Source organism: Otolemur garnettii, unplaced genomic scaffold, assembly GCF_000181295.1.
Source record: "Otolemur garnettii isolate 467f Iridium unplaced genomic scaffold, OtoGar3 scaffold00001, whole genome shotgun sequence".
Lineage (NCBI taxonomy): Eukaryota > Metazoa > Chordata > Mammalia > Primates > Galagidae > Otolemur > Otolemur garnettii.
Window position 1 is genome coordinate 72,054,879 of NW_003852396.1, and position 13,295 is coordinate 72,068,173.

The 13,295-nt window shown below is 43.9% G+C and overlaps 1 protein-coding gene across 1 annotated transcript in view; it reads right to left on the minus strand.

Annotated features, from left to right (window-relative positions):
- Window positions 1–1,699: 1,699 nt before the first annotated feature.
- LRP4 (LDL receptor related protein 4) overlaps window positions 1,700–13,295 on the minus strand; it is a 55,537-nt gene continuing 43,941 nt past the window's right edge. The window contains exons 32-38 of the mRNA XM_023510091.1: window positions 12,039–12,183; window positions 11,721–11,834; window positions 11,156–11,291; window positions 8,429–8,496; window positions 7,219–7,306; window positions 5,384–5,525; window positions 1,700–2,032 (exon numbers count right to left, since the gene is read on the minus strand). Coding sequence (XP_023365859.1) covers window positions 1,700–2,032; window positions 5,384–5,525; window positions 7,219–7,306; window positions 8,429–8,496; window positions 11,156–11,291; window positions 11,721–11,834; window positions 12,039–12,183 — 1,026 coding nt within the window. The remainder of the gene's footprint in view (window positions 2,033–5,383; window positions 5,526–7,218; window positions 7,307–8,428; window positions 8,497–11,155; window positions 11,292–11,720; window positions 11,835–12,038; window positions 12,184–13,295) is intronic.

Sequence of the window (13,295 nt, forward strand, 5' to 3'; positions counted from 1 at the left end):
TTCTTGGCCTGGCTGTAATGTGTAGGTTCAGACCTAGGGCTGGTTACTGAGAGTAGGGCTAAGGGCTTCCAGTCTGTCTCTAGCAGTCTTAGAACCGACCAGAACAGATTGAATCTTGTCCTTTTTGACCAATGTTTGGCAGCTGATTTCTCAATAGTAATAGCCACAGGAGATGTTTCAAGTCAGGAAACTTCCCTTTGAAGCCACCCCCTTGGTCCTCAGGCCTTGTCATCCTCTCCTGCTTCTTCTATTTCCTGGGGAGAAGAGATCTGGGTGTGCCCTAGACTGAGAAGGCTTCATGAGCGGCTCTTTCAACCTTTCAACTCTTTGCCCACTTGTTTGCATCTTTATTTAGCCCGCCTCACCATGGGACTTTGCACAGTGTTCGTGCCATAAGGCTAGGTCAGAAAAGCAAATTAGGCAAAAAATAAGAAAGTGAAGAGCTATGAAGAATTTTTAGGGCAGAAGAAATTCTGAACTCCCCTGATAACTAGCCTGAGACACATGTCCTTTGTGTTAATGAACATGAACCAAGTGATGACATCTCAGCATGGACAGTAAGTCACTTAGCTCAGGAAAGAACTGGCATAGGAACTTTACCACCCCGCGGCCACAGGCTGTCTATCTACTTAGATCCCTGAGCATTTGAGAAAGAACACAAGAGGTTCAACCTCATGGACACTTCTCTTTAAGCCCTGGGCATCTTAAATCTGTAACCCAATTGTTCTTCCTGACCATTTATATAAAAACTTCTGATCCTTTTTTGAAAGACTGTTTCCAAATCTCTTCTCTCAGAATCCCAGAGAATGAGGAAGAAAGTAGCAGGACATTCAAATTTAGGTGTAGCTATGTTTGGTCTAGGCACAGCTTCTTAGACATTTTAGAGACTCAGACCTAAAGGCCCAATATTCACTCAAGCCACTGGCTCACAATCTGATTACTTCAGAATTAAGGACTTAGAAAAGGCCCCAGTCATCTGAAGATAAAAACAGCTCCAGACAGTCTAGCAGGAAGAACAGCTTCAGCCACACCCACACCTCACCAGCATCTGCAGCTGAAAAGGCAATGACTCTTAGGACAAGAATGACGTCCACTGCCAGCAATGGATGGGACACCAAGACTCAAGTGTCCCCCAAAGCTTTTTCATGTTACTAACACATTTGAGGCTGGAGTTTTCCCAGAGTCCCATACCAGCTGGGCTGACTCTTCCTTTTCTCTCAGCCTCTATCCTTCATCTCTCTTTACTGATGCCCCCCCGTCCCAAGCCCTGATAGGCAAGTCCTTTCAGGGAAGCAGTCATGCCAGCTGTGTTGGGGGAGCGTACAGTCTTGGATCATCAGCTGCTTCTGTGCTATGGGGCAGGCACTGAAGGTACCAGGGTTAGGAGAGGTGGAGCTCTACACTGGCAAGGAATTGTTACCAAGCCCAGCCTCAGGGGGCCCAGGATAGAGTGCAAAAGTTGAGACTCATGGTAAAATCCAGGTCTAAGTTCTTGAGATAGGCCATCATTTCTTGTGCACAGGTAGTTATGGACTCAGGTGGAAAGGAAAATAGCTCCCGTGAGGGCTTGGGAGCAATTATGGGATGAGAGGAAGAGGAGGACGAGCACACAGGAGGGGGGCCTGCTGTGTAAGCGAGCACAAGGACTGGAAGTCCATAAAGGAAAAGAACAGGCAGGCAAGGAAGAGAAGGTGGACATTTAGACCTGGCTCTCTGTGGAGAGCTTGCGTTCATGTTTCCAGCCTGTGTCTGACAGAGAGCCCCGTCTTTCTGGAGTGGCTGCAGTATGGACGCTGCTACACTCAGACTGCTCTTCTTGCAACAGCTGCTCTGTCTCCGTGTCATCCAGGGAGCCAGAGCTGGCCTGGATGGACACTGTGTCTGTCTTCATGCACACATGATCTCGGAGAAGGCCTCCGCGGGAGCTGCGCAGTTGTTTGAGGTCATCCCACTCAGCATCGTCCCCAGACAAGAGGCAAATTCCTTCTACAATCTTGATCTTCTCCTTGGTGTAGTTATGGTCAGGCCCTCCCTAGGGTGGAGAGTGGGGAGACATGGTCAGTCAGCTGGCTCTCTGCGAAGGAACTCATGGTGAACTGAAAAAGGAAGTGGGTAGGGTAAGAGTAGATGTGAAGAACAGAAAAATCCCACAAATGGGGAGCCTGGGTCAGGGCAATTATAAGAGGCCTAGCCTAAAAGCCGAGGAACAACTACGATTATTATTACCATTATTACACAGGGAGAAGGGAGAACCATGGCTTCCATCCTGCATTGGCCACTCACTGGCTGTCACCTTGGGCAAATTCTTTCATGTCCCTAAAACTGCAGTGTGGGGAAAGTAACAGTATCCACACATCACAACAAATTACTGTCAGGGTTAAATAAGGTGATTCATGGAATGCAATTATAAGAGTACTTGATAAAAGATGCACTAAAACATGAGTTAGCTATTGTTACTATGGTTTATTAATGAGCTATCATGCGGATATAAATCATTGAAAGCAACAGGCAAAGGCAATTTAGTGTGTTTTTATTCAGGATTTTAAACTATTTTATGTGCTCATTTGTGCTTAATTATCTCTTCTAATTTTGTTGAGGAAAAAACTTGGGAGGTAAGACAGGAGGAGGACTCTAAAAATCCTCTTATTTGGGTTCTAAATGTCAATCCAATGGTGTGTGTCCCATAACTCTTTTGGGGAGGTTACTCTGGGTCTGCCTTGGGACCTTTCCCAAGAAACCTGGGATTTCCAAGGACAGCACTGAGTTCTGTTCAGGCTTGTCACTTTATAGATGCCTCAAAGGATAGCCTTACTCCTGGCTTCTGGGGATACCAACAAACATGCTACCACTGCCAGAAGAAAATGGACCATTGCTTGGGTTCTGTTCCTGGGATAGTACTTCTGCCTTCAAAGTCCTGCAACTGCTGCTCTATTTTAGTAACAATTCAACTCCACAGATATTTATTGAGCTCCCATGTTGAACAGATATTGTGGTAAGTGCTTTGATAATTATACAATGTAAAACATGGTCTCTGGCTGGGTGCAACGTCTCAAGACTGTAATCCTAGCACTTTGGGAACCCAAGGTGGAAGGATCACTTTAGGCCAGGAGTTTAGGACCAGTGGGGGTAACACAGTGAAACCATATCTCTATAAAAAATAGAAAAATTAGCCAGGTATGATGAAGCATACCTGTAGTCCCAGCTATTGAACGGCTGAGGCAGAAGGATAGCTTAAGCCAGGAGTTTAAGATTGCAGTGAGCTATGCTGATGCCACTACACTCTAGCCCCAGCAGTAGAAAGAGACTCTACCTTAAAAAACAAAAACAAAACAACAATAAACCATGGTCCCTGACATCTGGGAGCAATAGCTCCTTCAACCATGCGGAGACATAAACAGCACACCCTCAAGCTGAAATTAGTAAAAGATTAGATGCAGGCCACTCAAGAGTCTTCATCACAGAAACATGCTGGGGAAGGTAGGGGAAGGTGGGGGACATGGCACTTGCAATTTGGGGATACCACTCCCTCTACAAACACACAGCAACAGGTACCTGAAATCAAGAGGAAATCAGAAGAGAAAGGGTGAAAAGCTATCAGAGGGGTGAAAGAGTTGCTGAGGAAGAAACAGACAACAGAAGAAAGAAGTCACACAATTTTAATTGCTAGCCTATGGCCTTTATTGTGGTTCTTTTCTGGGGTATCAGACACTCAAGGAACCCAAGTATCTTTAAAAGTCTTTCTCTCTGGGCTCGGCACCTGTGGCTCAAGTGGGTAAGGCGCCAGCCACATACACCTAAGGTGGCAGGTTCAAATCCAGCCTGGGCCCGCCAAACAATAATGATGGCTGCAACAACAACAACAAAAATAGCCAGGCGTTGTGGCAGGCACCTGTGGTCCTAGCTACTTGGGAGGCTGAGGCAGGAGACTCCTTGAACCCAGGAGTTGGAGGTTGCTGTGAGCTGTGATGCCACAGCACTCTACCCAGGAGGACAGCTTGAGGCTCTGTCTCAAAAACAAAAACAACAACAAAAAAGTCTTTCTCTCTGGGTGGCACCTGTGGCTTAAAGGAGTGGGGCGCCGGCCTCATATACTGGAGGTGATGGGTTCAAACCCTGCCCTGGCCAAAAACTATTAAAAAAAAAAAGTCTTTCTCTCAAAGATATTAATTGAGAAGAGGTCTACCATTCCTAAAACTACAAGCTATTCTTGCAGGTTCTATTTTGAAGTAGTGGAAACTTTTTTAACATGTGAATTTATGGATCCGAAAAACCACATGATTATTATGGTAACACATTCATTATGCATGAAAACTCCACAGTGTTGAGAGCAGGTTTTGACTGTGCTAGATAGGCCAAAGAAGTAGATGGGTTAGGGTCTTCATAAGGAATAACTTTTAAAGAAAGGTTACAGGATATCAGAAAAAAAACAAGGGTACTTCAGATTAAGAAAATTTGAAATGCCAGGTTATAGTTCCCTTGTAGAAATGTGACTTTTTTTTGTTTGTTTTTTGAGGATAAGGTCTTGCTCTCTTGCCTGGGCTAGAGTGCATGGCATCATCATAGGTCACTACAAACTCAAACTTCTAGGCTCAAGAGATTCTCCTGCTTCAGCCTCTCAAGTAGCTGGAACTACAGGTGTGCACAACCACACCCAGTTGATTTTTTTATTTTTTGTAGAGACAAGGTCTCACTATATTGCCCAGGCTGTCTTGAATTCCTGGATTCAACAATCTTCCCACCTTGGCCTTTCAAGGTGGGATTACAGGCTTGAGCCATCACACCCAAGTCCTGGGACTATATTTCATGCCTAAACATTTAGTAAATAATTTTCCATTGATGTGACAAAGGAGCTAAAAAACAAAAAAGCACATAAACCTTCAGAGTTCTAGAAAAATCTCTTAAGTCTCTGTAATACGATGAAGGACAGGGAAAGACCAGCCATTCCCAGCCACAGGTGCTAGCGGCTTGGATTGGAAGTTAGAAAAGGGGGAGTCCAAGAGCCCTTTGGTTTTGTCTAGGAAAGATTCCTTGTTTCTGAGGGTCATAGCCACACTGCCAGAGAATGACAATGGCAAGAAGAAAAGAACCTATAAGCCTAGAAATGTATCCTGTGGCAGGAAAATAGATACTCACTGCCTTCAGATCAAATCTCCTGGGATCTGCCTTCTAACCTTGTTCTCACTAAGGTCCCTCAAGTTGATCCCTCAGAGATTCTAGATCTCTCTAGAAATCCAAATTACATTCAGTTGTTCTGTTTACTATAACTTCCAAAATGGTAGGTGGGACTACCTAATGGCCCTTACTGACTTATTCAGGCAATTGGGGCATAATCCCTTCCCACCTCACCTCCCAAAAGACCTTGTGTATACATTCCCATTTTTACCTCTTTCTTATAGCACAGCTGGTTGTACATGGCTGGTTTTTGGATTGCTTCAATTTTCACTTCCTGAGTGGAAGTTCGATAGGAGGGGTTGCTGTAGGTCAGGTTCCCCATTCCAGGATCAGTAAACTTGGATTTTTTGTGTCTTTAGGAGGAAACGTGATGAGAAATTAGTTCAGATCTTTATGGGGGTAATACCTGGGCAAGCGGTAACCTGAATGTGGTAGTCTTAGGTAGTCTCTAAGATGGTTGTAGTGATTCCCCACCTCCTAGTATTCATGCCATTCCCCTTGAGTGGACTAGACCTGGTGATTTACTTCTAATGAAAAGAATATACCAAAATGATAGATACTAGATTAGGTTACGAAGAAACTGACTTTGGTCTTAGGTTGCCTCTCCTTTGCTCTTTCTTGCTCTTCCTCTGGGAAAAGCAAGTTGCTTCCTGCCATGTAGTAAGTTTTCTTATGGAAAGGCTCACCAGGCAAGGAACTGATGTGGAAGGCCTACAGCCAACAGCCTAGGAAAAACTGAATTTTGCCAACAACCACATGAGTGAGTTTGGAAGAGAATCCTTCCCCAGTCAAGCCTTGAGAGGAGACTGCAACCCCAGCTAATATCTGGATTGCAACTTTTGAGAAACCTTGAGGCAGAGGCACCCAGCTAACTGCATCTGGATTTCTGACCTCAAAAACTATGAGATAATAAATGATTGTCCTTTTAAGTCACTAAATTATAGGGTAATTGTTTATTTAGCAATGAATAACTACTACACTAAGCCTCAGAGTCAGATCTATGTTTTAATCCCACCACTGTTACTTACTAGCTGGGAGTGTGGAAGACATAATCTAAACTTTCTAAACCTGAGATCCTCATCTGTGAAGTGAGGAATGATGATACCCGTGTTATAGGGTTGTTGTGGCATTGATAATATATCCAATAAGTGCTAACTACTAACATTATTTGTTTATTTTTTATTTTTTGAGACAGAGTCTTACTTTTTCCCCCTCAGTAGAGTACCATGATGTCATAGCTCACAGCAACCTCAAACTCTTGGGCTCAAGTGATCCTCTTGCCTCAGTTTTTCATTTTTAGTAGAGACAGAATCTCACTCTTGCTCAGGCTGGTCTCTTACTCCTGAACTCAAGTGATCTAACAACCTTGGCCTCCCAGAGTGCTAGGGTTACAGGCATGAGCCACCATGCCCGGCCTATTAATTATTTTATATGATGATGATGATGATGATGATGAATAGCAACAGCAGCAAAATCCAGGGGGTTTTTCTTTTCTTTTCTTTTCTTTTTTGCTATAAACTATGTTTAAAGCATTTGGTGGAAAATATAAAGAAAGAGAGACATAAAAAGAAGATTCTGAATTGAAAATGGCACATTTTACTTTCCTAAGATGGTTATTGATCAATATGTCAAGCAATATTATACAGTAAAGGACTACATTTATGTAAAGGGAAAATAATTTCCAATTTCAATGGTTTGGTGTAGTGCGAGATAGTGGAAAACACACAGATGCTAGAGTCAGCCTCAGCTTTACCTTTTATAGTGTGTCTCTCCGTAACATCCTCTATGCCCTCAGCATCCTAATCTATAGAGAAAATTCCAAAAGTTGCTATGGTCATTACATAAGGAAAATGTGTAGGCTGTGATTAGGGAAGAAAAGACAGTATCCAGGCCTCTATCCTATCCTACTGCTCCTCTCACCAGGGACCCAACCTTGAAATAAGGCTGATCAGAGGCTGATTCAGTGAACTGTGGAGCTTTAGGAAATCCCAGACGTGCTAATGAGGACCAACAAATATGTGACCCCTGCAGCAAGGCTGAGGTTACCTGTATAGCATCAAAGCTGCAATCACCATCAAAATCAGAAGAACACTGAGGAGTCCACCAATGGCGTAGCTGATATGAAGTCCTTCCCCTAGGAAGAAGAGAGAGACACTGGGCAAGGACCACTCACACAACCTTCCAGATGGTATTGATGTAAAGGGTAGAAGGATGAAAGGCCCCTTTTGTAGGTGTTGGATGCCACATATCAGAGGATGGCTAGGGGCCTTTTACTCAGGAGAGGCCACCGCAGATGGGGAGGATAAGAAGAAATCTATCACCCTGTCAGCACCTCCAATCTCCATTTCATCACCCACTAGCCATGTGACTTAAGGCAAAATGTTTAATTTGTAAGCCTACATTTTCTGATAGCTTAATGCAAGTATAATATTTCATAGGGCTAGCAGTGATTAAATAAATATATGTATACATACCTATCTATACACACACACATAGTTTATATATGGCTTATCAAGTGCCTAGCATATGGAAAGAACACCATAAATGATAGCTATTATGATTATTATCTCTATGGATTTCGTCTAAGAAAAGAGTTCATACACCTCAAAGAGTCTCCCCGAAGGTTATGAAAAATATCAGTGGAGACTAAATAATAGGGAGACTATTTTTTTCAAGATAGAGTCTCACTTTGTTGCCCTGGGTAGGGTGCCATAGTGTCATCATAGCTCACAGCAACCTCAAACCTTTGGGCTCAAGCAATCCTCACGCGTTAGTTTTTATATTTAGTAGAGACAGGGCCTCGTTCTTGCTCAGGCTGGTCTTCAACTCCAGAGCTAAAGCAACCAGCCCACTTTGTCCTTCCAGAGTGTTAGGGTTACAGGCATGAGCCACCAAGCCTGGCCAAGACTTAGAGTCTTTTTTTTTTTTTTTTTTTTGAGACAGAGCCTTAAGCTGTCACCCTGGGTGGAGTGCTGTGGCATCACAGTTTACAGCTCACAGCAACCTCCAACTCCTTGGGCTTAAGTGATTCTCTTGCCTCAGCTTCCCAAGTAGCTGGGACTACAGGCACCCACTACAACAGCTGGCTATTTTTTGGTTGTAGTTATCATTGTTGTTTGGCAGGCCTGGGCTGGATTCGAACCCGCCAGCTCTGGTGTATGTGGTGGCGCCTTAGCCACTTGAGCTATAGGTGCGGAGCCAAGACTTAGATTCTTTATATTGTCCTTTCCAAAACTGTGGGGCACTCAGTGCTTACCTGGAGCAGCAGGTATGGCCTCATTGGAGTGTGCACAGAGGCCCAGCTGGGCATTCCTTTCAGAGCATCTGTGGGCACAAAGAACTGAATATGAAGGCTATTTGTATTCAGTAAGGATCATGTCTTTGCCCAGGAAATGGGCAAGGCCTATAAGTGGGGCTTTCAGGCATGAGAGTGTACTAGATGGAAGATATCAGAAGCATGGAGAGGGCTAGACCAGGAAATGGAGAGAAGAAAGTGTGAGTCACTGTTTTCAAGCTACCATGCCCTATTTAAATGTGTTATAAACACATTTATATACATTTAAGATTGAGAAGCAGGTGTAGAAGTCTGCAGAAAGAATACTAAGGACATCAATAATAGACTTTCTTAAACTGACAGGATGAGTCGGAAGAGGCACTAGCCAAGATAATCTGATTGGATAAAAATCATCACTAAGTCTAATTATTACAAGGTTAAAAAAAGTTGTTTTTCTTCCCTTCATTCTCTCACCAGGGAATATCCAAGACATCCAGAGGGAGTGCTCCGATAGCTAACTTGAAACGCTCAGAAGGTAACTTCTTTGTGACATTTTATGAGCAAACAATTAAAGGCATCTCCTAAAAGGCTGGAGAAAACTACTTGCAAGAGGATGTGAAACCAAAATGCACTGAATCTTTAAATAGAACACTAACAGTAAGAAAATGTCCAAGGAAGAGAGTCAAAAGTCTTTTTTTTTTTTTTTTTTTGGAGACAGCCTCCTCCTGTTGCCCAGCTCACAGCAACCTAGCTTACAGCAACCTCAAACTCCTGGGTTCAAGTGATACTCCTGCCTCAACCTTTTGAGAGTAGGTGGGACTAAAGGCACCTGCCACAAGACCTGATTAACTTTTTTTATTTCTAGTAGAGATGGGGGTCTTGCTCTTGCTCATGCTGTTCTCAAACTCTTGAACTTAAGAAATCCTGCTTTGGGCAGCACCTATGGCTCAAAGGAGTAGGGCACTGGCCCCATATGCCGGAGGTGGCGGGTTTAAACCCAGCACCAGCCAAAAACTGCAAAAAAAAAAAAAAAAGAAAGAAATCCTCCTGCTTTGGCTTCCCAGAGTGCTGGAATTACAGGCATGAGCCACTATGCCCTGCCTCCAGGTTATTTTTTATACAAGTATAAATGTAAAACACATAATTATCTCTAAATTAAGTATCATATTTCATCAGTTCTAGGAAGTGCATTTTTTTCTTTAGTTTCACATCTCTGAAATAGGAATATGACTTACAATTGATGACATCTCACAATTGCTGTTGGTCATGGTTTCAGTTTTTATGCTTTTTTTTTTTTTTTTTAAGACAAAATCTCACTCTGTTGCCCAGGCTAGAGTGCTGTGGCATCAGCCAAACTCACAGAAACCTCAAGCTCCTGGGTTCAAGCAAACCTCCTGCCTCAGCCTCCTGAGCAGTTGAGACCACAGGAACCCACCATGATGCCCTGCTAATTTTTCAATTTTTAGTAGTTGGCTAGTCTCCAACTCCTAAGCTCAAGCAATCCTTCCTCGGCCTCCCAGAATGCTAGGATTACAGGTGGGAATTACCGTACCCAGACCTATGTTTTCAGTTTAATCTTTCAAATCAGGATGCATTTTATAATTGGTAGCACTTTCAATTTTATGATATACAAAATTACATATTTGATTTAAGAACTGTTTGTGGTTATGGTTGCTTATTTAATAATGGAGTGTGTAGGCTTGGCACCTGTGGTTCAAGCGGCTAAGGTGACAGCCACATACACCTGAGCTGGCGGGTTCGAATCCAAGCTGGGCCCACCAACAACAATGACAGCTGCAACCAAAAAATAGCTGGGCATTGTGGTGGGCTCCTGTAGTCCCAGCTACTTGGGAGGCAGAGGCAAGATAATTGCTTAAGCCTAGGAGTTGGAGGTTGCCATAAGCTGTGATGCCACCGCACTCTCTACCCAGGGCAACAGCTTGAGGCTCTCTCTCAAAAAAAACGGAGTGTATACATGTGCATACACAGGGCATGTAAGGTAGGGTCACTAAAAACTAAGGGCACCATATCTCTGGGGAAACCTTTTTGGTCCAAGTTATAAAGCCACAGCTCAGAGACCACTATAGGATAAGATTATATACTAAACCTGAGATATGAGAGCAAATATCACAGGGAGAGAAGAAGAAAGAGGAATGCCATGTGGGAACTCCTCTTAAGTCATTTCTCTTTAAAGCTGCACTTAAAGCTTCTTGCTCTTAGAGCAACAATCTACAAGTCTAAAGATCACCTGGCTGGGCACAGTGGCGCACGCCTGTAATCCTAACACTCTGGGAGGCCAAGACAGATGGATTACCTGAGCTCAGGAATTCAAGATCAGTGCATCAAGAGCAGGACCCCATCTCTAAACAAGCCAGATGTTGTGGCGGGTGTCTGCAGTCCCAGCTACTTGGGAGGCTGAGGCAACTGGATCACCTAACTCCAAGAGTTTGAGGTTACTATAAGCTATGATGCCATGAGATTCTACTAAGGGTGATAAAGTGAGACTCTTGTCTCTAAACAAACAAATAAATGAATATAAATGTAAAATAAATAAATACTACCTCTTGTCCCAAATAGCAGGAACTGGTGGTTAATGATGTGATCCACCTCTAATCTGCCAGAATTATCAAACTGGGACTATGACCTTCTGCAGGTGGGGGATGATAATGTAAATTAAAGGGCCCCCAGTCCTATACTGAACCTACTCACCTTCCTTCCACATTTTCCAGAGATGTGCGAGTCCGGGCAGTAGAAGATCGCAAGGTGGTAGGCAGTGTGTTAGGTAGTACTGGGCTCTTTTCACTCATGCTGGTAGCCCCAGGAGCAGGGGGCACCAGGCCAGGTACTAGAGAGAAAATATTTGAGTGGGCCACTGGAACTCTAAACCTCAACATACGGACCAGGAGTAGCAGCTGGAGAACTTGTCAGAGCAATTTCTTAGCTATCCTAATCCCAGGCCATTAATACTATAACTTGGATTCAATATTAAATGAATGGCATAGCTAGCCCTCAAAAATCAGAAAGCGAGAGCAATACACAGGCCACTGAAGATCCCACAGCAGGGATCTGGGAATCAAGAGACCTAAATTATGTTCTAGCAAATGCCAGAGAGCTGAAGCAAGCCCAAGGAGCCCAAACATATTGCTCCCAGTCTCTCTAGTAATAAGACCTTCTGTAGGGGAATCCCACCCAGAACACAATAGGAATCCAGGGCTGCTGATCTTCTACCCTTCTAGGGACTCTGCTATTCATGGATCATTCAGTCAAAACACACCAAGGAAGCAGGGCCGGCCATCAGGCTCATCAGGACAGGCACACACGAAGTCCAAGGCTCTGGCAAAGCAGAGGTGGGTGCAGCCACCATTGTTCACACCACAGGCATTGGTCCCTGGAGGCAAAGCAGATGAGTGTCTGATATTAGCACTTCTTTAAAAGGAGGAAATCTGGGGCTACCTTACTCCCAGGGACAGGGAGGCAGGGCACATGGTCTGAAAAGGTCTAAGAGCTGAAGATGTCAACCAAAACATTTTCCAGTGGCCCTAACTCAATCCCACTGATGGTAAGGAAGCATGCTTAGTACCCAGGAGCCCACCTGTCTGCCGCTGAGGGGAAACCACGATGATATCCATGAGGCCTTCCACGTTGGCCAGCACTGTCTCCTTATTCCGGCCTGAGTACTTGTCAACACGCTGGATTGACTTCGTCTGCCAATCTGTCCAGTAGATCCACCTGTCCTGCTACTCAAGAGGGAAACCCAAAAGGGTAAATATTACTCAGGTGCCACTTCTGGGCCTCAGCATGTGCTATTTCCTCTGCTAGAATGCCCCCTTCATCTCTTATTCACCAGGTCTACTTCTGTGCATTCCCAATTCCACAGAGTTCACCATTCTCTCATCCATGTTCTTCTGTACCTTGTAGTCACTTGGTCAAGTGAGTTTTTACACTCTAAGGTAATCTGTTTACTGTCCTACCAGATTAAGTTCTTCAAGAACAAGAATGCGTTTTATCTCTGAATTATCAGAACCTAACACTCAGTGCTCAGTTGACTGAGTGGCTCCCTAACTAGCAAATAGGAGTAAAAGGTTCTTCTAGGCCTATGTTCTTTTGAACTTTTAGCTCAGAGCACAGGTCCCAATCATCTGCTAGCTTCTGTGGGTGGCTTTCTTCTAATGCAATAATTGTGAAATCTTCAATCAGGGCTAAGGGAGGAGCAATGAAGGTGTTTCCCCTCCCAGGTATGTGTCAGAAACACTGGAGGAAGCTTGTATATTGGAAAACTATATTCAGTATTACCCTATAGTTTTACATTTACAGCAGGAAAAAAAAATGCCTATCATTAAGTAAAGCCAGACAAAATCTTTTTGGCTACTAGGATATAAACAGAATATAGACAAGGTGGAAGATGTTTGTCAAAAATGGACAAAGTTTTTTTTTTTTTTTTTTGAGACAGTTCCGCTGTGTCAGCCTCGGTAGAGTGCCACGGCGTTACAGCTCACAGAAACCTCAAACTCTTGGACTTAAAAGATTCTCTTACCTCATCCTCCCAAGTAGCTGAAACTACAGGCGTCTGCCACAATACCTGGCTGTTTTTTGTTATAGTCATTGTTGTGTGTTTGGCAGACCCAGGGTAGGTTCAAACCTGCCAGCTCCAGTGTATGTGGCCAGCACACTATCCACTGAGCTATAGGCACTAAGCCATGGACAAAGACTTTGTTTTTTTTAAGAGACAGAGTTTCACTTTATCACCCTTGGTACAGTGCTGTGGCATCACACAGCTCACAGCAACCTCCAACTCCTGGGCTTAGGCAATTCTCTTGCCTCAGCCTCCTGAGTAGCTGGTACTATAGGC